Below are 26,145 nucleotides of genomic sequence, written 5' to 3' on the forward strand. Positions count from 1 at the left end.
ATGCAAGCACAAGCAAAGAGGAAAATAACAAGGTTTATTCTCTACTTCCCATAAGCGAGCAATGTCCGGCAGGGCTTTCCAAATGCGCAGTGGTTCCTCAGCAGGCAAACAGTAAACAATGAATTCCTTCCTCTTCCTCCTCCTTTCTTTAGCTTTTATATCTGAGCTGATGTCATATGGTGTGGGATATCCCTTTGGTCAGTTTGGGTTAGCTGTCCCAGTTGTGGCCCCTCCCAGGATCTTGCCCTCGATTGGGGAAGGACTGTTACAGTGCTGATGCTGTGCTAGTGCTGCTCATCAGTAGCCAAAACACTGATGTATTATCAACACCCTTCTAGCTACCAATGCAAAGCACAGCACTGTGAGGCCTGCTATGGGAAAATGAACTCCATCTCATCCAAACCCAATATACTTACACATTTATATATTTTATTTTTAGTAAGAAAAAGGAAAAAGGGGGAGTTATGTAAGTGCCCTTGTATTATTCATGACAGCAGCTGTGACAGCGGCCCTGTAATCAGTTTACTTAATTTCAAAACTGTCTTTCTTGAAAAAAAAGTCTCTTGAATGAGCTTTTTACATTTCAACTTGTGTATGTTTCTAGCTTTTTCATCCTCAGTACATTCCCAAATCTGTGCTGGCATATATTAAAACAGCAAAAATAAACAAAAAAAGACACAAAGTAGAGTTCTGATGGGTTTTTTTCTATTTTCTAAAGCATTCTTTTCCCAAGACAATCTTTTTTTCTTGGTATAACAAAAAAAAAAGAAATTGTGTATTGAACAAGTAAATATACAGAAAATTTTATTTTTTATTTCCACTTGAAGAGTTACATTTCTTATAAAAGTTTACAAATAACTGTTTTTATTATTTTCAGTATAAGAGTTGCCTTGAAGACATATTATGCACTGCATAACTTTAATGCTAGAATTGCTTGTAGAGTGGTTACATGTCAGTATTGAAACCTGATCTCTAGCTGCAGTCTTGTAGATGTGAACAAATGTTCACCGAGCATGTATCTTGTTTTATTGCATTGTACACCGCAACTAATAAGCCAAGGAATCAACAGACATTAGGTGCGTGTACCACTTCTATAAACCACAAACTAAGAATGATAAACTATTGATTTAGCTTAATAATTGCTAATTTTACTACACTCTTTGTTATGTATATGTAGGGAGGTCATAGGGATTATAAATTCAATTTTAGTAAAGTTTAAAAATTACATATTTTATGACAAAAGGCCTTTAACTTATGATGGCCAAAGCACTGATATATTTGCTGTAAAGAGAATTATAAGAGTTTTATTATTTTTATATTAAAAGTTACTTAATAAAGATTTGTTTCCATTAACTTGAATGTTTTGCTGTCTTCGTGGTTGTCACTTGGAGCAGCTCAGGGAGGCTGGAGCTGTCTGATATTCCTCAACCATCCAGGGGGGTTCCTGGTACTTAGTACTTCATGTGCAGGACTCAGGCTGGTGAGATCCCAGTCCAGTGCTGCAGGGCTCCACTCCTGAAAGAAGTTTAACTGTATAAACTTAAGTATAAACAAAAAGTGAGGAGTTTTGTGGTTTGTTTTTTTCCCCAAACTACCCTTGGCCCAATTTTTTCAAAAGTTGCAGGAAAAAAAGTTTCCAGAAGCTGCTGAATTAAAATTTAAAATAAATGCATGCAAAATGAGCTGAAATAGCTGAGGGTGCAGGTTCTTGCTAAGAAAACAAATGGGGTTTGAGCAAATGAGCTGTACTAGGAGCTGTAGGGCAGCAGGCGCCTGCTCCAGGGTATGATATAGTGTAGTGGTGGACTTGGCAGTGCTGGGGCAATGGTTGGACTCTATGGTCTTCAAGGTCTTTTCCAATCTAAACCATCCTATATGTCCATAAGTCAAGGGTAAAAAAAATGGATCAAGAGATTGTAGCAGCTTCCCAGGGAGCCATTCAGCTTGGAAAAGACCTTTAAGATCATTGAGTCCCATTGTTAACCCAGCACTGCCACATTCACCCCTAAGCCATATCTCCAAGTATCATGTTGTCTTGGGTTGAGCTGGCAAAATACCAACTGCCCAATACAGAATCAAACCCTCCCTCCATCCAAGAAAAGGAAGAAAGGAAAAAGAAAAGGACTAGAAACTCGTTTAAACTTAAACTAACTATATATATTTATACAGAAATGAGAAAATTAAAGGAAACTACAATATAACACACACACAAGTTAGAAATAACAAGAAATAACTCCCCATCAAACACAAATCCCACCATTCTAACTACAAATCACTCTGGAGAACTCAATTCTCCAGAGACAAACACAAGCAGAGAGAAAGACTAAGAACAAACATTTTACTTCCCTAAGATAACATGGTGGTAAGCCAGTGCTCTGGGCCTGGTCCTCCCGTCCCTCCTGGGATGGCACAGTGTGTCCTTCTGGGACTAAGACAAAGACCAAAAGAGACAGACAGAAGCTCCTCTCTCTCTTTTTATACCTCTTGACACTTCTTGATGATGTCAGATGATATGAAATACCTCTTTGGTTGCTTAAGTCAGGTGATGTTTGTCCCTTCTAATTTATGGCCCATCCTTTGGGCCTGCTAAATTGAGGCCTGGTTGAAACTAAAGCCAAAACTACCACACATGTCTACGTGCTTTTTAAATCCCTCTAGGGATGGTAACTCCGCCACTACCCTGGGCATCCCTGTCCCCTACTGTCATCCTATGGCTATGGGGAACATGACTAAAAGGGGACATGACTCATACTGCCACCAGCCACGCTGCTGCCCCCACCCCCCCATACACCTGCTTGGCTGGGCCTGAGGGGCTGCTGTGGCCCTGGGTGGGCTTTAGCCTCTTCCCCACCCTCCCTGCAGATGATTACAGCGATGGCAAATGGAGCACTAAGCACATCTAGTGCCACCTACCCCAGAGGCTGCTCAGGCAGCACAGGGTTGATCAGACTAAGACTTTTTGGGCCTGCTTTAGCTTTGTGATATGGATTTATTCCATGCCTACAGTCACATGGTTGTATCAGGATTTAAACATCCAGCATCATGTGCTGATAGACAGTTTCTTAGTACTCTAGAGGCAAATACTAGTGCATGAGCCAATGGCTTTATATTGGTCACAACAATGACCAGTCAGCAGTTAGAAAAGGGTTGCTAACAGTACCAGGAGGGAGCATCTGGAAAGCTCGCTGGAGAGGTATTGAGATAAAATTGGTTTAAGGCTGCTTATGGAGGGACTGTGCAACTGAACAGGAGAGTCTTGGCCACAGGACATTAATCTGTGGAGAATTTGAGGATTTGATGCTTCTGTACATACAGGAAGATGTTTGGGGTATCATCTTTCACATTACAGTTATTAGTCTGGCACCTCAGGACAGACAACTTACACATTCTTACAATTTACATTCTGCCACAGCTACCTGTGAAGCCCCAAACACAGAGGGGGTACTAACCGAGACATTCCAGTGTACCCATTCCTGCTCAAACAGGCCACCAGATCTGCAGTGGAGAAGGAATTTTCACCCTGCCTTCTGCTCATAGATCACTGGCATTCAGAGGGTTGCTATGTGGTTTTTTTTCCTTTATCTCCCCCCGGGATACAGCTGCTTAAGAGATGAGCAGAGACCCAGAGCATTACAGATGCAGTGCCTGTCTCCTGCTTTATTCCTACATTGCATGACTTCATTTATTGGGAAGAGTTCTGCAGCCCACTGACGGCAGGAGCATGTGAAGTAGAGCTCCTGTGCACCTTTTAACACAGGATGGCAATCACCCCCACACAGCCCTTATTCTGGTCTCTGGCCCTTCCTCTGAGGCCCCACCACACACCCACAACTTGGTTGGTGGCTTAAAAGAAGTAATTTTCATTAACATGAATACCCACAAAGTTGTTGTGCCCCATTACCTTAAGCCAGACTGGTACCTGTACACCTGCAGGTGCCTAGAGACATTTCCACACTGGACACTGACCTCAGTTTTGGGTTTGATACTGGTTATACCCAAGTATCTGACAGATGGGACTCTGCAAAGGGACCCTCTGGCATCACAGCCCTGCTCCGGAGAGCTCTCCTAGCCCCAACACAGTTCAAGACCACAGCTAGCAGCTCCAATAGCTGGCCAGAAATGGTAAAAGCTCTCCACTGAATGAAATAAAGAAGCCAAAGACTTGAATCTTTACCTTTTTAAATAAAAAACATACTGTTACAGAATTTCAGGAAAGTTAAACTACAGTATATTATCCACAAACTAGATCTAATGAAAAACATACAGTAAGCTACAAAAAAATCTACTGGGAATTCTGCTGACTGCTTATCAAAAGGCAATGGCTGAAAGAAGAAACACTTGACTAGGCTTTCATGCTCAAAAAAAAATCCTCTTGCAGTGAGTTTTGGGTTACGAGTACTTCACAGCTCTCAATCCAGCTGAATCACAACTTCCTAGTGCTATCAAACCTCACCAAAAAGACACAGAAAAAGGTACAAGAGCAAGAAAGCACTAGGTTGTTTTGGTGAACTTGTACAAGTCCTGCAAATTTAAGAGCATTGTATCACTCAAAAAGCACAAGAGCCACCAACAGTGCCAAAACCTCTTGAGATATTGTTGACAGTAGTTCTGCTTTTGCCAGGTCTCACCAAGTGAAACTTTTACAGCACTGAAAATTCAAGTCAGTTCTTGGGGACCTCAGCAGCATCATGTGCAGCAGCTTTGAGCCAGCATGGTCTCCCCCCTTAGATGATCTCATTCCCAAGAACAGTGCCATGGTCCTCAAAAACCTGTTACCAGTCATGGAAATACTCCTGTTATCAACAGGACCAGGCAAGACCATAGCTTTTAAAGTCTTACAAAAACCAAAAGAAGGTAACCTCTCAAAAATTGCATCCTTAACAATACCTAACAACTAAGCATCTTATAATTTTATAGAGCAGATGTTAAGTAGCATGGGGCCGGACAGGAGCAGAGGGAGGTGAGGAAAGAAGATTTCTTAAATGAAGTCTGAATCCCACTTAGATGAACACCCATCTGACTGTCTTTAACTGGTTGCATTGAAGTGACCAGAACTCCCAGTTGCTCTGTGTAGCAGTAAAAATGCGAACTGAGGAGACAGTTCTTTCTATAGCACTTACTCTTTGAAGAAGAGATTAAAGATGTCTCAATGAAGACCATTATCAAGACAAACAACATTTGAAGGGTTTAGAGGCAGAAGCCCCTCCTATATACATTGGCATAGGAATTTTGCAATGGTTCCTAGTAAAAAAACAGAGGCAGTCATTCCTGAGCTACACAGAGAGGATGCTGTCATCATCAGAAGTGTTACAAGAAGATGATCTGAAAGGTAAAGCACAGGAGTTGGATACAGGTTCAATGACTACTTCTGCTACAGACCTGTTTGGTGATTGGGGGAGACCACTGTCTCCATTGTCCCTCTCTAGAAAGCAGACAGGTACTTCCCAGTGTTATGGGTTCACGTAGGTGGGCCTAGATTTGGGCTCTGAAGTTTGGACTAGGCCGAAGCTGTCAGCTGACTTGAGCTGGGCTGAGCTAACAGCTGACCTCTTCTAGCCAGTAATTTTGTATTCCACACCACATTATGACATCATCTCCAGGGAAGTAGGAACCAGTGTGGGAGTGGTTAAGGCAGTTGCTTCTCAGCCCTCCTCTTGGGAGGACGCACGATGCTGTCCCAGGGGAGATGGAGAGGACCAGGCCCACCACTGGCTCACAGGGTATCTCAGGAAAGTAAACTGTGTTGTTCTGGGTCTCTCCTTTCTGCTTGAGTTTGTCTCCCTGGGGAAGAAGTCTTTTCTTAAGTAATGTGTAGTTAAGACAGAATTTGTGTGTTCGTTAAGAAGTGGGGAATTTGTTGTGTGTTGCAGACTTGTGTGAGTGTATATTTGTACTCTCTTCTAATTGTCTCTTCCTTTCTGTAAAAATATATGTAGTTTTAGTATAAACGTGGTTTGAAGTGTTTTTTTTTTCCCCTCTCTTTTCCTCCCTTTCCCTGGTGTTAGGAGGGAGGTTTTTCTCTCTGTGCTTGGGGGGGAGTTGGCAGTTGCTTATCTGCAACCAAAACAGTTAATGGTGCCGAAACCCGGGAGCGACGGAGGACCTTGGCGGGTGTCCCAGAATCTTGGCAGGCTTCCCGGGAGGATTGTTATAGAAACATAGATTGATAACTGCCTTGTTTAGGTACATCCAGAACAGAAAATGTAAACAACTCTCCCTTACTGCTGAATGCTCGTTTTCACTGTTTCACTGTCTTTGTGAGTTCAAACAGCTTGACTGGTGGCTGCTGTGAATGTAGCCACTGCAGAAAAGAGAGGCCCACGTAAGCTGTTCGTGTGTGGCAGGACACGGCTGTTTGAGTTGAATCCCTGAGGACTCATCATGTGAATGCTGATGTGCCCAGGAGCTGAGCTGATGAGGAGCATCTCACCTGGACTGGCATGGGGAGGAGTTGTTCCTGGCTCGATGGGCCCATGGTGCCATGGCCACCTGTAGGTGGATAAAGTCGAGGGGTGGATTTAACCGTGAACACTATTCTTAAGGTTATCCAAAGTTGTGAAGCGTGTTTGCCATTGTGAGACCTCAGTGAACAGGGAAAAGAGGAGCTGCGGAACCCCCTGCAGAGAACCCAACAGATGCGGCGCCCGGAACCAGCGCCCGCAGTGCTGAGCGACCCGCAGGAGCCAGAGCTGTCGCTGGCGGGGCTGCCGCCAGGGCTGCGAGCGAGCCGGGGGAGGCTGTGAGCCATGAGAGGCTGCAAGCCATGAGAGGCCGTGAGCTGTGAGAGGCCACGAGCCGTGAGAGGCTGCGAGCCATGAGAGGCCGCGAGCCATGAGAGGCCGCGAGCCGTGAGAGGCCGCGAGCCGTGAGAGGCTGCGAGCCGTGAGAGGCTGCGAGCGAGCCAGGGCTGCGAGCCGCCGGGTCTGCTTCTGCCTCTGCTGCTTGCTTGTGCTGCTGTCGGGGCTGCTTCCGAGGCTGCCAAAGCTGTTAGGACTGCTGCTAAGGGGGATGGGTCACATGGTGAACTGTAGTACTTCTGTGTGACCGAGGAGAAAGACATGAAGAGAAGCCTGCGTAAGCTGTTGATGTGTGGTGGGACACTGCGGTTTGAGTTGAATCTTTGAAAACCCATCGTATCAGTGTTGATGTGCCCAAGAGCCGAGCCGATGAAGAACATCACACCCTGGACTGGCTGGGGGAGGGTTCTTCCTGGCTCAATGGGCCTATGATGCCTCAGACCACCTGTAGGTGGATGAGGCCAAGGGGTGGATTTGACTGTGAACACTATTTTAACCCCAGTGGGAAACTAGAGACTCATGAGGAGAGGATGGTAACCCGAGTGAAAGACATGAACCATCAGATAAGATGACCTGAGTTGAACTGCTGTGTTCCCATCTGAAATATCTACCCCATCCTAATGGACTCTTAGCCACATTATGGAGGGGTGGAAAACAGCCCTGGAAAAATAAAGAGTGTTTAAGCATGAAAACCTAAGATATGAGTGACATAATATGGTATGGAATAAGGGGTGGAGAATGTTATGGGTTCACCTAGGTGGGCCTAGATTTGGGCTCTGAAGTTTGGACTAGGCCGAAGCTGTCAGCTGACTTGAGCTGGGCTGAGCTAACAGCTGACCTCTTCTAGCCAGTAATTTTGTATTCCACACCACATTATGACATCATCTCCAGGGAAGTAGGAACCAGTGTGGGAGTGGTTGAGGCAGTCGCTTCTCAGCCCTCCTCTTGGGAGGACGCACGATGCTGTCCCAGGGGGGATGGAGAGGACCAGGCCCACCACTGGCTCACAGGGTACCTCAGGAAAGTAAACTGTGTTGTTCTGGGTCTCTCCTTTCTGCTTGAGTTTGTCTCCCTGGGGAAGAAGTCTTTTCTTAAGTAATGTGTAGTTAAGACAGTAGAATTTGTGTGTTCATTAAGAAGTGGGGAATTTGTTGTGTGTTGCAGACTTGTGTGAGTGTATATTTGTACTCTCTTCTAATTGTCTCTTCCTTTCTGTAAAAATATATGTAGTTTTAGTATAAACGTGGTTTGAAGTGGTTTTTTCTTTCCCCTCTCTTTTCCTCCCTTTCCCTGGTGTTAGGAGGGAGGTTTTTCTCTCTGTGCTTGGGGGGGGTTGGCAGTTGCTTATCTCCAACCAAGACACCCAGGTCTTCAGTAGGCCAGAGCTGTTAATTAAGTGGTTTATATCACAGCCAGGGGCTCCAGGTCTCTGAGAACATCCTTCTCATCAAGCCCAGAAAAGTGATGAAAGGAACAACCACTTCTAACTAGCAACGCTTAGTGGTTATGGCTCCTTCCAAGGGATTCCTGTAGAATTAAGTATTTTTAACCATTCCAGAGAAAAGCTTTCCTCTCCTACATCTCTACCATTTTAACTTTAATTGCCCTCTCTTTCAAAACTAACAATAACACAGATAAAGCCATCTAAACCTTCCAGTGCTAATCCCAGCTCACCAATACATGAAGTGAAATTACAAAGTATTCCAGTACAATGTGTTTTTTGAAGAGTACATAATCAAGGGTGAGAAACACAGAGGTAATTACTTCATTGAAAGAACTAAGCAGAGCATACATGGGAACAGGACTGCAAGCAGGAGATTGCTAGCTGAAAAAATACTTGTTGAATTCATTGAATTTGAGACATTCAGAGCTGAAGGAGACGCAATTCTGGCATCCTTGACATCCCTCCCTGCAGTGTATATGGGGATCATCACAGCTGTCAAGTAGCTGTAGCTCTTTTTCAACTCTCAGAAAAAGACATAAATGCAAGACTCAAAGATTCAATGTGCTGCCGCTGAAGGGTTTCCAATCTATTAAGCACTGCTTTTTATGCCTCGTCATAAAAGTACAAAAATTAAGTTAAAGGCATATTAAAACTAAGAATGAGATTCTCTTATTTTGACCTTTAACAATTACAATTGCATCTTAACGGAAACTGCCTGGGGGAGAAGATGGATGCCTTTTCAGTATTTGTACTGCCTCACACTGTTCAGATTTCTCCTGATGTGGAGCCTATGATTTCTTGTTTCTGATAAACTCGTCTGACATTATTTTGTTGTTCTATTCTGAACATTTTGAGCCATCTAAATACTTCACTGTAGGTATAGGCTTAAGGAAACTTGCAAAACATCTGCAAAAAAACTTAATCTTAAAAGCTGAATTTTTCAGACAATAGTACGGGCAAGGACACCATCAGGCAGAAGCTATGTTTCACCAGTTTATCAAAGTTTGGCACAATCAAAACATAAGCAACTAGTACAGAAGGTTTTCTGTGAAGCAGTCATCTACAGATCAGTCATCCACCAAGAAAAACACCTTGCAAAAGCACAAAGTTAAATAGGGAGTAAGTTCATGGACTCCTAATCAAACAGCCTGGTATAAACAATTAATCAGTCAGAAGGTTAGACACTTTCCAAACACCGAGGCACCTTGAACCCAGCAGTAAGAGCAGGGCAGACAATCTAATAGGGAGGGTGGCAAGAAGAAGATATAGTCAGGCTTTTAATTTCATCCCCCAAATCAAGGTTTCTGTTGTAGATGAAGTGCAACCAAGCTGCTGGTTAATAAGCTTCTCTGAGGATGTAGTCTGAATCCTCTACTGAAAGCGTTCCTCAAGAATGTGAAGCAGCTTGCTTTGCAGACAAAATAGATCATTTGGGAGAGAAAGCAAAATGAAAAAGGTTTTAAACTATAGGCCTTGAGAAAAGTAAACACTGTTTTTCCAAACATCAAGAAGTTGCCACATAAGAGAAAATAAAAAGTGATCTCATTAGAAGTCTGAAGAAGACAACACTTAGTGAAAGTACAGAGAAAATGGATCCATTTCTGGCCATCACTCTGAAATCATCTGTCTTCTGTACTTCCACACCTAAGAGAAACAATGACTGCTGACTTCCTTCATAAGAATTCCAGCATATGGGGGAAGCAATACCTAAACACTGTGTCACAGCCCTCTGCAGATTCTTGAAACTATGCAAGAAACTTGTCAAAACGCTTTTGAATAATCTCTTCCAAGACTTCTACTTCTGTTAATCACTCCAGCTGTGCTACCAGCTCAGCTCAGCACAGCAGGCAGACCAAATCAGCAGCACTTGAAGGACTTCAGTTGGAGTCTGTGTCCTTCTAAGCCTGTTTAATTAAGCTCCAACTCTCTACATATAGGCTGAAAAAGAAGGAATTCCTGCTCTCTCTTCATATCCCATCAAATAGCCAAAAAGATATATCCTCAGGATATGCTTTTATTGAGAAGCAGTGAAAGTAAGAAAAAATGGACTTTTTCCTGGCAAATTGAAACCAACAATAATTCCTACCACCATTGGCTGCTGCAGGTTTTTCAAAGGAAAGGAATCCATCGCTCAAGATCAATAGTTTTAAGGTGCAGAATTACATAATATAAGCAAAATAAATTTATAAAAATCAGGGTTTTCATAATTTTATTTATACTATTAGCTAGAGAGAAAGCATACGTATTGTATCTGTCATATAGTCAATACAGGTGGGGTTTTTTTTACTATAAATTCTCTATACAAGGTCATTGCCTATTGATATGGTCATTGATGGCATAGGGCTTAAAATAACCAAGAGGTATAAAAACAAGTTTGCCATCTTGCCAAGTGGAAATGGTGAACATATACAAAAACTGGATCCTAAATATTGATGCAATATTATACATGATTTAATGGTATATGCAAGTAAAAAGAGTCATGTGATTTCTTTAAAATACCTGCCAAGTTTTACTTGAGTAAAATCAAAGAAGTCAGTAGTAATTATGAAAATATGTTCCTGCCATTAGGTGCTCATTATGCAATTTCAGTGCCAACTTTGCAGACTGGGTATTTCATGTTATTTAAACTGAGTGCCAGCACTGAAAGTATCCATTTCCTTACTGTTTTAAAACTTACCTGTCTCTATAAATAAAAATCTAATATATCTTTTTTAAAAAACTAGTGAAGAAAAACCCACATTTCTTTTCCTCACTACTTTTAATCAGTGCCAACAACATATGTCTCATCCTCTCACTTTTTGGCAGCTTCTATGTTTTAATCTGAAAAAATCATAACAAGATCGCCAATAAAATAAAGTCTTCTGTTAACTGTTGTTCCCTAAAAAGAACATCACAAATCAGCTGGAACTTTAAAGTTGCTACAAGGTAATATTTCTAAGTAGTAGAAGGAATTTTCAGATATAAATATATATATATTATATATATTCTGCATACAAAAGGCTCCTGTGAGACTTATCACCAAGATGCCGCAATAGAGAAGTAAAGTTTCAAAGGGAACAAACTCGATAATGTAAAGTCTCTGTAAGGCATTTACCTTTCACTTTTAAGCCCTGTATTATGACAATTAAGTTCTGAAAATAACTGAAATCCAAATTCTGCATGTTTAATTTCTGCTAAGAGCAAGGCGGCAAACACATTTTTAAAACCTGGTTTTAGAAGATTAAGCAGACCAAAAGGAAAATATATCTTCGGGTTATAAACAAAACTGTATTTTACACTCCACCATCCTCACAATATAATGGCCTGAAGCAGTGCAGCAGAGGGATCTCAGTCTAAAGGTTGTGGGTCTGCAATAGGCATGGTATGAAGTACTTCATCTAGAAGCTGGAGGGCACGGTGCAAGTGAATTTCAATCCAGCATGGCGTCTCTTTGATGCTCTGTCTTGGGTAATCAGGTCCCCAACCTTTTACAAAACTCATCCTGAGTATGCATAAGCGGCGAAGGTCATCTACACCAATTCCAGCCGCAGCTGACAAACCTAAACAGGAGAAGTTTCAAGTAAGTGTTCAGACACATTCTTTTATCATCTGTTTGTTTAGCCATTCCTGTTTGCTTGGCTCTCACTTCCCATACAGTTCCCTCTCACCACAGTCAATATTTCTAGATCTCTGCTATAATGAATGCAGCAATTAATTTGTGTTTCTTACAATCACATTTTTTTTCATCATTATGTAATCTCGGAAGGGTGCTGAAATATAAAACTCTATAATAAAGCAGATGGGATGACACTCAATGTCTTATGTGATACAATGCACGTAACTCTTATTTAGAAGTAAAAATACACTTATTCTTGAGGTTTGCCAAATGCTGCATTTTCAGCATAGGAATTCAGACTGACCACCTGCAGGAAGCCGGATTAACAAACACCAATACTTACATGTAATACAAATAAAAAGATGAATACAGCTGTCAAACTTCAAATCGCAATTATGGCTAAGAAAGACAAAAGTTAAACACATTTCCCCAAAATGCCTTCAGCAATTTGTAGGATAGCTGGAAAGAACCACATGGCTATACAAGGAATCCAAAAAACATTAGGGCACGTAAAGCAGCCTGAGACATGTAAGTACTTTCACTTTTAAAAGTACTTAGGTACAATTTCAAGAATCTAGAATTCAGTTGCTAAGAAAACTCCAGCCCAGAATAGCTTAAAAAAAACGAGAGAAAAACACATCCTCATATTAGTCAAGGACTTTGATGCCCAGTAATCCGTATTGTTTTGAGTAACATTTTTATGAGCTTGGATCCCAAAGATTGTTTTTTAAGCTAGGGTCTAAGTAGCCAAAAGTATCTCTCTTTAAAGTAATAGTTATGCTATTTGACCTTATATATAACATGCTTTCTGTTGTATTACAACATTTCTTGCAGTACAATAAGCAGCCACTTCCTTATTCAACATTCCCTGAAGACTATAGAGTGAAAAACAGTGTCTGGAACAGGTACAAAGTGAATAAATACAGACTTACCACAATGCCACCCCAGCCCCACCTTGCCCCAATCCTGCTACCTCATTCCAAGTCTATTTGCACTGTTGCAGGGGCAGTGGGTGGGTGGGTGCTGTTATGAGGGAGAGCTGTATTATTTGTTTTCAGGTAAGGAAAAAAGGAGACCAAGCAGTTAATGCACTTACTAATGGCTGGGGCTATTCCACCTACTGATCCTGGTCCAGGGATGTTTCCTGCTACTGCTGCAGCTTGAGCAGCAGCAGCAGCTTGGGCAGTGGCAGCCTGCTGTTGCATCTGACGATGACACTGGCGTAAATCAAACACCTTTAAAAAAATTAAAATATTGAACTATTTAGACTTATCAAAATCAATAAAGAAAATAATTCCTCAACTCCCATCCCCAATAATCTGGACCTCTCTGCTCTCCCAAAGCAACTTCTACAGTCTCACCATACACTTGGGTAAAAGCAAGCCTTCCCTGACTAGTTTAATTTCTAACAGAAATAATCCATTAAAGTTGTTTCTTAGAGGCTCTTCTTATATGACATTACCACCACTGGCAATACCAGAACCTGGCTGAACCTGAGCAGGCTAAAGAAGTATCATGTGTGGAACTGACTGCAAGATCAAAGTCTGAAGGATACTACAGGCTGATAAAATCACAACTTTTAAGTTCTGGTATTCACAGAAAATAGGCATATACATAAAAGTGGATGCCAACAAGTCCTTCTTAACTTTGTCAGACTTTATTCTTCACTGTTTTACTGAAATGTGTTTGGCTATTTAAAAGAAGTACCAATACTTGACAGGTCTGAAGTTTCAGCAGCTAGGTTTCAGGTTGGTGGTATTTTATATCTTTGTGATCAGACTTGGCACTAATATATATATATACACACATGAGAACTCTATTCTCATACTAGAAAGCTTATACATAGAGGTTGGTGGGGTTTCTTTCACCTTCATTACACAACCTGCCTGCAAAACTGAGGATTAAAAAAAAAAAGAAATTACTGCAAAGTTCAAGCAATTTAACTCCAATTCAAAAAATGTAGTTTTAAAAGTGTGATTTGTCCTAAATAAGGTTTCAACTCTGGCAGAGGCACATCTAAGTAAGAAACTCCTCAATATAATTTGTTTCCATGGAATATTCTGTGACCTCTGGATCACTTCACGTTCATAACACTTTAACATACACTTTACATTTCTACTGCATTTATACATAACTTCCCAACTTTTCTTGTTTTGGACAGAGAAAGTAAAGAAAAAGATAATCTATGCTAAAAATATTAGTAGCAATTAATTTAAATCTGTAAGGCAAAAAATACAAAAAACAGCTATTGAGATTGCTTATGAGAAAACAGAAAATTAGTTACTTTCATAGTATCTAGATGACACTTTCAGTTTAGTAATTTTAAAAAGTCATCTTTAGTGACTTGTCAAATAGAAATTTTTAGCTTTTTTTAAAGCCAAGTTACATTTATTTCAGTGCCTCATAGCTTCCCTAACATTTACAAGACTCAAATATATGCTATTTCTCCTATAATTTTCATCTAGGAACATCAAACCAACCTTTATATATGCACTTGGGTAAATCTTGTGAACTGCATCCCCTGGTGCACGCCCTGCTTCTCTATCCAGGTAGTAACTCTGAACGAATACCGCATGGTCACTGAGGCATCTAACCCACACATCACCTTCTCCTTTGCACTCCAACTGCACCCCTTTACCTATGTGCAACCTTCAAAAGAAAAACAGATCCAATGCATCTGTGTATATATACTATAAATCAGACCTTTGCTAAATAAACCATAAACAGTTCTCTAGCACTCCACTCATATAAGGACTTGAAATTGTAGTTATTATCTTAGGTGTAAATTAGGATATAGTTACACAAAATCTGTAAAATAAAAAACCATCTGTAATACCATCTATGGGAAACAGAATGCAGAAACAATGATATTCAACTTGCAACTACCACCCTCAACACACAACAATACAGAGTTGGGATACTAAATACATTCAGTTCTGTTCAGAAGTGTAAAATCCCACGAGTACTCTAGCATAGAAAGTCACTCAAGTACATATACAAAGCCACATTTTAATGCAGAACTGTATGTTCATTTGGATCACATTACAGCAATCTAACATTTTGATTGTCACAATGCAATCATTTCTGAAGACATGGAATCATTTTCTTCCTTTTTGTTTCAAAGGAGGGGGAAAAAAAGTCGTAAGACTGCTTCAGTTCCACGTCAAAATGTGAGAATAAAGGAAAATCCAAATAACTCTCTATCAACCTTCCTTTGCTCCTTTGAAAAATATATATATTGCAGTTATTTGCACATCATTCTCTGGTGTGAAGAACTAATATTCAGTTTGCATATATAATGGCAAAAGTTGCTCATTTTATCCTTGAATGCACAGCCTTTGAAAGCAATGAAAAGCAGGACGCTACTGCAAAGCTCTGAAAGGCTTTGACACACAGTTCACATTTTGAATGCATTACAGGAGTGGCCTAGAAAGATATACTCTGCTATAGTTAATCCAGTTCAAAGAAACATACCATACTTGTGATTTCAAAAGGGAAGCACGCACTGAAGGCAAAGGAAATTATCAAATACCACAGATATCTGGAGCTTTAGGGCTCTGCAGAATACCTTGCTCTCTCAATGGCTTCTGTTCTATGCACGTTGGAAAGCTGGCCCAGGCAAAAACGATCTCCTCCAGAAGGATCCACATATCCATCAACAGTAACAATTGGACAGCTTGAAGGGACCTTAAATGTTTCCCCGACTTGCACGTCCATTTCAAAATATGCGATTGAACACCAATAATCTGGAGCTAAAGAATATATACAATTACTGACTGAAAGGCACAAAAAATCCAACAAACCCATTCAGACAATCAGTTAAGCCTTCTACAACTGCATTTGTCATTCAAACTAAGAGTGCACATTCACATAAGCAAGTTCAGATAGACAAAGACATGTCTGCTAGCACAGAAAAACACTACATACTGCAACAAATGTAGGCTTGTCTTTTTTATTAAAGCACACATCAATGTGCAGAAGCCTAGGCAGTAAGGATTTAATGCATTGCTATGCCTCAAACACTGATGACCCTTCAAGTATGCAAGTTAGAACATTATGTGCGTGGAAAGGTGTTATGGTTTAGCTTGGCAAAATGATAACTGCCCAATACAGAATCAAAGGGTCCCCTCCCAGGGAAAGGGAGTGAGGAAAAAAAAAACCAACTAGAAATGGAACTTTAAAATGGCAAGGTTTTTATATTTACACAGAAGAAAAGAAAATTTAAAACAGAATATGATATAATATATATATACAAATGTGAAAAGAAATAATAACACTTTCACCGAGTCACCCGAGTTATTAATAGAGATTCCAACTACCCAAACCCCAGAAAACCTCCTGAAAACTCTTCCCAAGAAACCTCTCCCCAGAAAGAGAAAAGAGAAAATTAACAAGAAAATGTTCACCTCCCTAGATAAACAGAATGCGGATGGTGGCCAGGCCTAATCTTGGCAGAAGCAGAGCAGCACGTCCTCCCGGGGCTGAGGTGTTGGCCAAAAAGACAGAAGCTCCTCCTCTCTCTCTTTTATACCCCTTGACATTTCTTGATGATGTCAGATGATATGAAATACCTCTTTGGTTGCTTAAGTCAGGTGATGCCTGTCCCTTCTAATCTACGTCACATCCTTTGAAGCCTGCTAAAACTGAGGCCTAAACTGAAACTAAAGCCAAAACTACCACAAAAGGGATACTATACGAAGGTATAGCAGCACCTTTCTGGAGCCAATTTTCTTGTTCAGGTCCATGGTGACCACACAACATACAGCACAAGCTCAGAACTGGGGTCAAGAGGCAGGCAAGACCAACAGAAGAGGATCAAGACCACCAAAAGACCCTCAAAGCCCCCCAATTCATTTCCAGAAAGGTCCAGAAGAATGGACTGTGCATGTTAACTAATTTACATGAAGAGTGAGAAACGTAATTCCAGGGTGGGGAAAACTTACCTATAAGAAGGTACCCTCCCACAGAACCCAGGTGGTGCCCCCAGGACCCTGGACAACTTGTTGGCTGGATGGATGTTGGACTCAGGACTGGTAATCTCCTTTCCTCTCTTTTCTGATCTCCTTTTCATTTGTCTCTTTTTTCCTCCCCTCTTTATTTTATTATATTATTATTATCATCATTATCATCATTAAGGGGCAAAATATATACCAATTTCCATGCGGAATGCATAGTTTACTAATAAAACTTTGTGAACCTTTTTTTTGGACCCTTTTGGGTTTTGTCATTCTTTTTCAACCACAGGCATCTACAAATCTTGAGTGTTCCCTTCTGTTTAGGAGTGGGATGCCAGGGGTTTTTGTAGATATTACAAATATTTGTACAGTTTATAATTCTACTTAGATTTTGTAAGGCATATGCATTCCTGCACTTTATGACTATAGGTTTAGCATAAAAAAGTAATACATATGTGTCTATTCATGGCTAGGCTAGCAGCAACTAACTTTGAAACGGATCTGGCTTAAGATATGAGTAACTACCTCCTATCCTACATGAAGTCAGTTTTCACTATTCTACCTGCAAAGCAAACCAGATTTGCAAAGTAGGATAATGGGGGTAAAAACATTAAAGATCCCGCAGTGATATTGTCAGCACACAAAGTCAGGTATGGGATAAAACAAGGAAGTATTAAGCAAGGGAGCAGAACAAAATGGCATGTTTTATTAGCCAAGTGGTGCCTTTTAACTCATACTATTTAAAAAACTGGCCACAAAAGAAAGATGCAAGTTGGAAGATGCTACCATGTCTACTTGGTCTTCAGTAAAACCTTTGAAACTGTCTCCCACAGCATTCTCCTAGAAAAGCTGGCAGCCCACAGCTTGGACAGGTACACTGTTCGCTTGGTTAAAAACTGGCTGGATGGCCAGGCCCAGAGAGTGGCAGTCAATGGTGCCACATGCAGTTGGCAGACAGTCACTAGTAGGGTTCCCCAAGGCTCAGTATTGGGGTCAGTCTTGTTTAATATCTTTATTGATAATCTGGACAAGGGAATCACCAGTGCACCCTCAGTAAGTTCGCAGACAACAATAAGTTTGGGAGGAGTGTTGATCTGCTGGAGGGTAGGAAGGCTCTGCAGAGGGATCTGAACAAGGCCCAGTGCTGGGTCCTCTGCTTGGATCACAACAACCCCACGAAGCACTACAGGCTTGGAGAAGAGTGGAATGGCTGGAAAGCTGTCTGGCAGAAAAGGGCCTTGGGGTGTTGTTTGACAGCTGGCTGAACATGAGCCAGCAGTGTGCCCAGGTGGCCAAGACCATCAATGGCATCCTGATGTGTATCAAAAAGAGCGTGGCCAGCAGGACCAGGGCAATGATCATCCCCCCTGTATTTGGCACTGGTGAGGCCACACCTTGAGTACTGTGTCCAGTTCTGGGCCCCTCACTTCAAGGACATTGAGGCACTGGAGCATGTCCAGAGAAGGGCAATGGAGCTGGTAAAGGGTCTAGAGAGTAATTCTGATGAGGAGCAACTGAGAGAGCTGGGGTTGTTTTGCCTGGAGAAAAGGAGGCTCAAGGAGACCTTATTGCTCTCTACAACTACCTGAAAGGACGTTGTAGCAAGGTGGGGGTCAGTCTCTTCTCCCAGGTATCAAGTGATAGGACAAGAGAAAACAGCCTCAAGTATCACGAGGGGAGGTTTAGACTGGATATTAGAAAAAATTTCTTCACCGAAAGGCTAGTTAAGCATTGGAATGGGTTGTCCAGGAAGGTGGTGAAATCAGCATCCCTGAAAGCGTTCAAGAAACAACTGGATATGCCTAGCGCAGCAGGACCTAAACACATCAGCCTGGTAAGCCAATGGGAAGAAGAGCTCTTCCTGTGCTGTAAGTGGTATTCATTCATTACAAACAGAAGCACCCAACAGTACACCTATTTGCCTTAAAAAACTGTTCTGGTTTTATTAGAAAAGAATAAACAAAGGTGCCTGAATTCCTTTAAGTTTTTTATCTTCAAATAAATACTCATGTCTCTGAGGACGGAATAGGATGAAATTAATAGGGTGAAAGAGACATACTAAATAACATGACATACAATTCAGCTACAGTTAAGTTCAGCCAGCAATTATCAACATTTTTATTTCTGGTATGGATTTAGTCAGTAGCCAATGAATAAACGAGTTAAACTTTTAGGCTTTTCAACTATGCAGAACTCCCTATGTAGGCAACAGCTTTGCTGTTGTTAAAAACAGAATATAACCTTGCATCTACAACAGAGCTAGCCTGTATCACAAGACAAGATCTCCTTAGTTCCATGAACTGTTACCATTAGTGAAGACTCAGACAAAGCAAGCTTCTGTGCAAAAGTCCAATAAGGAATTTCAGCACCAATGTGCTAAGGAGGACAAGACCTATTTTTCAGAGCATCTGGCTGTAATGAGGGACAAGATTATGGATCCAAGAGAGCTTTGGCATGACCTAAGCTCCATGATGTTTCTAAGCAAGCAAAAAGTACAACTACAGGCACCATGCAAAGTTTAGGATCAAGGACATTCAGAGTTCCAATACCTCCTGGGTAGGCACCAGCTCAGTGTGGGTTTGAGGGCTGCAATCTTTGACTTAGGTATCTCATATTCAGTTCACAGCCTGTCACCACTCCAAGAGATGTCCAAATTCAAAACAAGACAATCACAAAATGTTTCCTCTCCTTTTGAATATATATCTCACAAATTTCAGAGCACTTGATATAACAAAATAATCAGACGCAAACCAGAAAGTTATTAGCTTCCACAGTAATGGCATTACATATTAGATTTTACTCACCAGGATGATTTGATATAGGAGGCTGGAATGCAAGTTCATTGTGAACTGGCCCTTTAAAAGAAAACATGCCACTTGTGTTACATAAGGAAAAATAATGTTTTCTTTCTTAACTTGATTTCCTATAAAAAAAAGACTTGTGAGGATGCCAGATGTTATAAATCCCAGTAATTTCTAAATCAATTGGACAAATCTGACAGGAGAGAAAAATGCTCACAGAAGAATTACACCCTTAGAGGTTTCCTAAAAATTTAGAAGTGGAGTAAAGAGCTCCAGGAGGAAAGGCTGCATGCTGCTCAAGCCAGACTCAGCTCCAGGAGAGAACAGAAACCAGATATAGCATTGAGACATAAGAGAAATAGGACTTCACATCTGCCCCCGAGTTGTACAAGGAGAGAATCAGTGTATAGAGACATGTGATATGTCTGTCACAAACCACACTTCATTAGTTTCATCAATCACAGAACAAGTTGCCCAGCATGCTGTGAATTTGACCATAAGAAACACTCACTGAAGATGGAAAGAAGCCCTAGAGAAGTAATTTTCTAAGAAAAAAATACAAATGAATACAGTCTTGATATCAGTCAGTTTAGTCTCTCAACTTTCATGAACTAACTAGGTCCCTTAGAGGCAGTAAAGAACAAGGAGGAAAGACTTGAATATAGTATTATAAGTAAGAGCAGCTTTTGCAATAAGACGGGAAAACAAGCACAACACTGGTAGGTGTCAAAACATGTGACTTTCTAAAGTGAGAAATGGCAGTAGCCAAGAAAAGCTCTATGTAGTATCACCAACCAGTTACAAATATTAATTATGGAAAGATACATGCACTGAGAAACATTTATAGAGTATCTACAACACCACTAAAGTTTTTTTTTACATCCTGGTATTTGACAGACTAGATGAGAGATAAAGTGGGATCCTAAAAGAACAAAATAATGAAACCTAATAACTATCGAAACCAAAATTTTCTTGATAGAGACAAGCTTAAAAATCACTCTAATATTAACTCACCCTCTGCTAACCATGACTGTTGCTAACAGGTAATGTGGTTAAGTACTATATTAGAAAACAAAGAACTGTTCTAGCTTTTTAACACAAAATTTAGAAAAACTTTATTTTGGGTGGGTTTTTTTCCCTATTATAGTCTTATAATATATAGACTGTGCTAGACACTTACATTAGCAGTTTGGGGTTTTTTCCTTCCCATCTCCTGTACCTTAAAACAAGAGATTGTCATCCTATTTCATAGATGAAAAAAATTTTTTAAGTTGTGTGCTGAATGTACTCATGAATCAGACTGTGGCAAGATCAACTTATTATCAAGTACTTTACTGCACGAGCTTTCACACAAAGTTCTTTGAAACTACTTAGTGTATGTGGGCACACATCTTCCAAAGCCTAGTATGACTTCAAAATTTCTAGAAAATAAAAACAGCCAAGAGCTTCCAAGTTTTAAAAGAAAAATATACAAACAACACATTCTGAATCAACTTCCTTTTCTGCAAAGGAAATATTTAGTACAGGACTGCAAAGCCTTAAAAACAGAGGTTTAGAAAGGAAATGCTAGTTTTGTTAGGTATAGTAAGACATATAATATAGATAGTATCACTATAGCTGAGTTTCTAATCTCTGCTGCTTTAACAGAGGAAAGTCCATGAGGCTCTTATACTTAACTGTCAGAAAATGCTAAAGACAGTAATGACAGCTCTGTAATATATATTAAAAATTATTTGGGGGTAAACAGTAATTACAAAAGAACCCCCATCATTCAACAAAATTGAAAATTAAGTCATCTGGAAATCTGCACTACTTACAGTAATGCCCAGGATGCATAGGTGGATGATGCTGAAGATGGCCGTTCTGGTGGTGAGGTATGGTAGGCGTGTAGGCTGCTGTCCGACTTCCAGACCAAGTTGTAGTACTATCTAGGAAAAGAAAGGAGGGGTTGGTTTTAAGGAGATTTTTTTTTCCACATCTCACTTCTAATGCTCTATTTCTCCTGACATTTGGAAACTGGTTTTAGAAAACTAAGAAGAGTGCACATATGTATATACTCACTGTGATGGTAAGTGGCTGGCTGAGCTGTAAACCCATTCTGCTGAGTTCCTGGCTGAGGCCCTGAAGCAATCTGTAAGAGTCCATCACTATGGCTACCTGTCAATATACTGGTAAGTTGACCTGGTAAAAGAACACACTACCTATTCATGAACGTTCCAAAATTTTAATTAAGAAGAGCTCAGCACTACTGGGTAGGAAAATACACCCAACTAAGGGCACTGCAATACACAGTTCCTACAAGTCTGGTTTCAGTACTTTTTTTTCCACCCACCAGAATGTCTTAGGAAATTTGAAGCAAGATGCTCTGCATCAGCTAATTTTGACTCTGACACCCTTAATATTTTAGGAGTAGAAGCATGCAGAGAACTCTGTTTATCAAGCACATCTTTGTTTTGTTCACATCTCATTTTTCAGTTTGAAAGGAAAGAAGACATGTCAGTTTTTACTGAATAACATAGCTGGAGTAGATTTGGTATGAATCCAAACAGGCCAGCAGCAGGTCCAGTAAGTTGGTTATTTTCAGAATGTTATAACTACTGTTCCCTAAGGAGAACATTCACTTAAATTTGTGTTCCTCCAAAACATATTGAACAGTATTTTATTTTTATACATAGTTCTTGAATAGAGCTGCATACATCAGTGGACTCCTTCCTGAGAAAGTTGCTGGGCTTTTTTCCTCCCAAATAAGCATTTAAAGAATTATTTAAGTTTTAAAGTAAAACTACAGATATTTTAGAACAGGTTAACAGAATTTGGTTTTAAAAGGCTTCAGCTCAGCCATTAATACTAAACTGATGAGCAGTTTCACAAGTGCACTTGCACTCTCAAACTGAAGTGGGCTAGCATTGAAAACTTGAACTAAAACCTAAAAATGAGCTTTTTTTCTTGTCCACTTGGCTCCAACAATTACAACACTGATGAGAAAAAGTTATTGACAATTGTTGTGCAAAGGCAATACAATTAAACTGCCTATTCTGTTTTCTCTGCTGGAGACAAACACAGACATATCTCAGCTTGGCAAAACCATCATTAGTTTTAGCAAAAAAGTTGTCAGCTAAAATTAAAGAACATTATCAAAACACCATGCCACCACAACTCAAATTTGATAACATGAAATCCATTACAGTCACACATCTTTGATACTGAAGTGACAACAAGCATGTGAAACCCCTGCAAACTTCATGGTTTCCCTACATTAAGGCTGCAGGACACTGTGTACATGCTTTACTGTCCTGCTGGAGTGAAGTGTTAGGTTTGGTGTTGGTAAACCAGACTCTTCCACTTGTATCAAATACACACAAAAAAGTAACAAAATCTTCAATGCAGCACTTCCACGGGCTCATGAAAATATTAATTAGGGTTGTCACTTTGGTAGTACAATGGGCCGTTATAAAAATAACCAAGTTAAAACTGGAAGATTCATTTTGTCAGCTGTGGAACCCTACAGAATTGCTTTACAACATCTCGATACTGCTATCTTACAGTATATCTCTTTGTTATCCCACTTGCTGTTGCAATAAAATAATAAAATTCTTCCATTTCTACAGTAATTATTCAAATAATAATGTTTTGTTAGTGGTCAATTGTTTTAACATTGTGTCACTGAATCTTTGGCATATTCAAGAGAGTCTTGTAACACTCATGTAGTGTCAGTCTCATTGAAAAAAGACTGGGCCACCAGGAAAAGTTACTCAAATTATGCTCCAAGTTAAAATCTTATGTTAATGCATATGAGATGCCTAGATCATATTGCCACATGATTTTACCAGTGTAGTGTGGCAGCAGCACAGTTCCAATGCAAGACCTACTTTGGAAAAAAACAGTGGTTATCTTTGAGCTTTCACATTTTCAGAGTTTAGTATTTCATATATTCTTGATGATCTTACTTGTTGAAGCCACAGGAATGTTGGGAAAATTAGTGGTACTGGTAGTGCTAGCCTCAGTAGGAGCTAACAGGGCTGAGGTGCTATAAGGCTCTGCAGATGCTCTGTTACTTGGTGGATGCTGGATGGTTTGGACTGAATGACCTTCAGCAGAAGACAATGATGGCTGCCCCTCATAGTCATGAACATATTCATCTTTCACCAACATGCTTGATGGAGCTGTGAAGAAGCAAATAGTTTAACATGCAAAGCAAATCTATTTTCAGGATTTAACTATAAATTGCACTACTACTTTCAAACAATAGCAATGCCATTAAAACTAGCAAGTGGGGGAGGAGGGAGAATTTAACCTATATAAACATTGCTAAAGCACTCCATTAAATTACAAATAAATGCTAAAAGCCAGCAGCAAGAAATTTTGAAGCATAACTGAATAGAAAAGCAAGTTGTTTATTTTGCTTACTACTATCAAACAAGCAGTTTAGTCCCACAGTAGTAGAATCCAATAGCATTTTGTTTTCTAGTCCATCACTCTGTGATTGGACATGGTTAATAAAAGAGAAAAACATGCTTTTCGTCAAGCACCTAAATATATGTTAATGCAGTAGTTAACAAACCAATTCCTAGTATACAAATAAGAACACAAATAAAACTTCTATGAAAAACATAATTCATGAACACAGTTCATAAAAAACTTCATGCATCCCTTAAGTAATTTTAAGCAACTCCTATTCAAATTGACTAGAAACGTCATATTCACATTCAAAGACAAGATAATGCTACTCTATATTGAACAATGTAGCCACTAATTCAAAATTTTCCACATACAGCATAAGGAAATTACTACCATTGCCACAACAAGAATTTATTTCTAAATATCTTACTGAGAATCTTCAAATAACACTCTTACCCTATATTAGCTCCCATGCTCATTTTTAAAGCAGCCTTTAATATATTAAAATCTGACAGCAATTTTTTTTGTTTCCTGCTGCAAAAACAGTAGCATGATGTGGTGGGTTGAATCTGGCTGAATGCTAAGTACCCATTAAAGCCACTCTCTCAAACCCCTCTACAACTGGACAGAGGAGAGGAAATATAATGAAGGGTTCATGAGTTAAGGACAGAGAGAGATCACTCCCTTATTACCACAATGGGCAAAACAGACTCGAAGTGGGGATATTAATTAAATTTATTACTAACAGAATTAGAGCAGGATAATGAGAAGCAAAATAAAACTTAAAAGCACCTTCCCCCCAGTCCTCACTCCTTCTCAGTGGCACAAGGAGACGGGGGGGGGTTATAGTCAGTTCATCACAGGTTGTTTCTGCCACTGCTCAGAGAGAGGAGTCCTTCCCCTGCTCCAGCATGGGGTCTCTCCCACAGGAGACAGTCCTCCATGAACTTCTCCAGCGTGAGTCCATTCCACGGGCAATAGTTCTTCACAAACTGCTGCCATGTGAGTCACTTTTCCATGGGGTACAGTCCTTCAGGCAAGGCTGCTCCCCCATGGGTCCCCCACAGGGCCACAAGTCCTACCAGGAAAACCTGCTCCAGTGTGGGCTCCTCTCTCTCCATGGGTCAGCAGGTCCCTGCCAGGACTGCTCTCACACAGGCTTCCCACAGGGTCACAGCCTCCTTCAGGCATCCACCTGCTCTGGCATGGACTCCTCCATAGGCTGCAAGTGGATCTCTGCACCCCGGTGGTGTCAGAGACTGAAACGGTTCATGATTTATGCATTCTAAGAGACTTTGCAGGCTTTTGACTTTTGCATTATACCCCTGATAGGCAGTTGGGCCCATCCCTCTAAAAGTGTCAAGCCCCGAAGAGGCAAGAAGAGCCATTGCCCTGCCCTCCACATGAACCCGGCAAATATTGGGGGTTCACAGCCTGGCTGGCGACACTACTTCATGAAAAACAACCCCCTGCCTCGGGGGAGGTGCAAAAGGCATGCTGAGGGTATAAAAATGGACTGGTGACTGGGAATGTGGGTTCTGTTCCTTGCCCCCACCACCTGCAGAACTGCTGAGATGCAACGCTGGATCACTGGGCGGTGACTATGTAACATTCTCATCTTTTCTCATCTCTTCTTTTTCCTTGCTGTCCTGGACTCTTCTGTCTTTCTTCCCCCTATGCATCTTTTTCCCCCACACTAAGGTTATTTTCTATGCCACATTACACGGAATTGTTAAACACACACCGATTATATAGTGTCATTTCACTTTAATCCGCCCCAAAGGGAATTATTAATAACAACCTAGGTTATCCCTGTCCCCTTTCCCAGGAGCGGGTCATAACATATTTTTGGTGCAGCGAGCAGGGTCCCTTTGGATGTAGTGGAGTAATCGGTGTATTCCAAAACTGATACTGTCCCTTTGTTGTGAAATTACAGTAGGAACTTTTTCTCCCCTCGGTGCAACCCCTGGGCCTGTTGTAAGGTACTCCAGGAAAGTCAAGCCGGCCTTCAGAGGGTTAAGGGAGAAAAAGACATGACCTCTTCTTCTCTCGGTATGACCCAGTCTCATCAAAACCTGTTGTAAGGTTTCTTGGTGTGGTCTGAGCCTGTTGAAAGGTGCGTCAAACCGGCCCTCAGAGGGTTAAGGGGGAGGAA

At 40.7% G+C, this 26,145-nt stretch overlaps 1 protein-coding gene across 12 annotated transcripts in view; it reads right to left on the minus strand.

The window, feature by feature from the left end:
- Positions 1-787: 787 nt before the first annotated feature.
- Positions 788-26,145, minus strand: part of LOC139683046 (mothers against decapentaplegic homolog 4-like) — a 59,421-nt gene continuing 34,063 nt past the window's right edge. For 7 of the 12 annotated variants that reach the window (XM_071577768.1, XM_071577771.1, XM_071577774.1 and 4 more), the window contains 9 exons: positions 23,540-23,755; positions 21,654-21,773; positions 21,410-21,520; positions 19,596-19,646; positions 15,405-15,588; positions 14,317-14,485; positions 12,933-13,071; positions 11,614-11,780; positions 788-1,515 (listed from right to left, as the gene is read on the minus strand). In XM_071577768.1, the coding sequence (XP_071433869.1) occupies positions 1,396-1,515; positions 11,614-11,780; positions 12,933-13,071; positions 14,317-14,485; positions 15,405-15,588; positions 19,596-19,646; positions 21,410-21,520; positions 21,654-21,773; positions 23,540-23,755 (1,277 nt within the window). In that variant the 3' untranslated portion in view covers positions 788-1,395. Of the gene's footprint in view, positions 1,516-7,860; positions 11,781-12,932; positions 13,072-14,316; positions 14,486-15,404; positions 15,589-19,595; positions 19,647-21,409; positions 21,521-21,653; positions 21,774-23,539; positions 23,756-26,145 lie in introns of those variants that run through there. The other 5 variants (XM_071577776.1, XM_071577777.1, XM_071577778.1 and 2 more) reach the window with 5 other exon arrangements.

Source organism: Pithys albifrons, chromosome 26 (genome assembly GCF_047495875.1).
Source record: "Pithys albifrons albifrons isolate INPA30051 chromosome 26, PitAlb_v1, whole genome shotgun sequence".
NCBI lineage: Eukaryota > Metazoa > Chordata > Aves > Passeriformes > Thamnophilidae > Pithys > Pithys albifrons.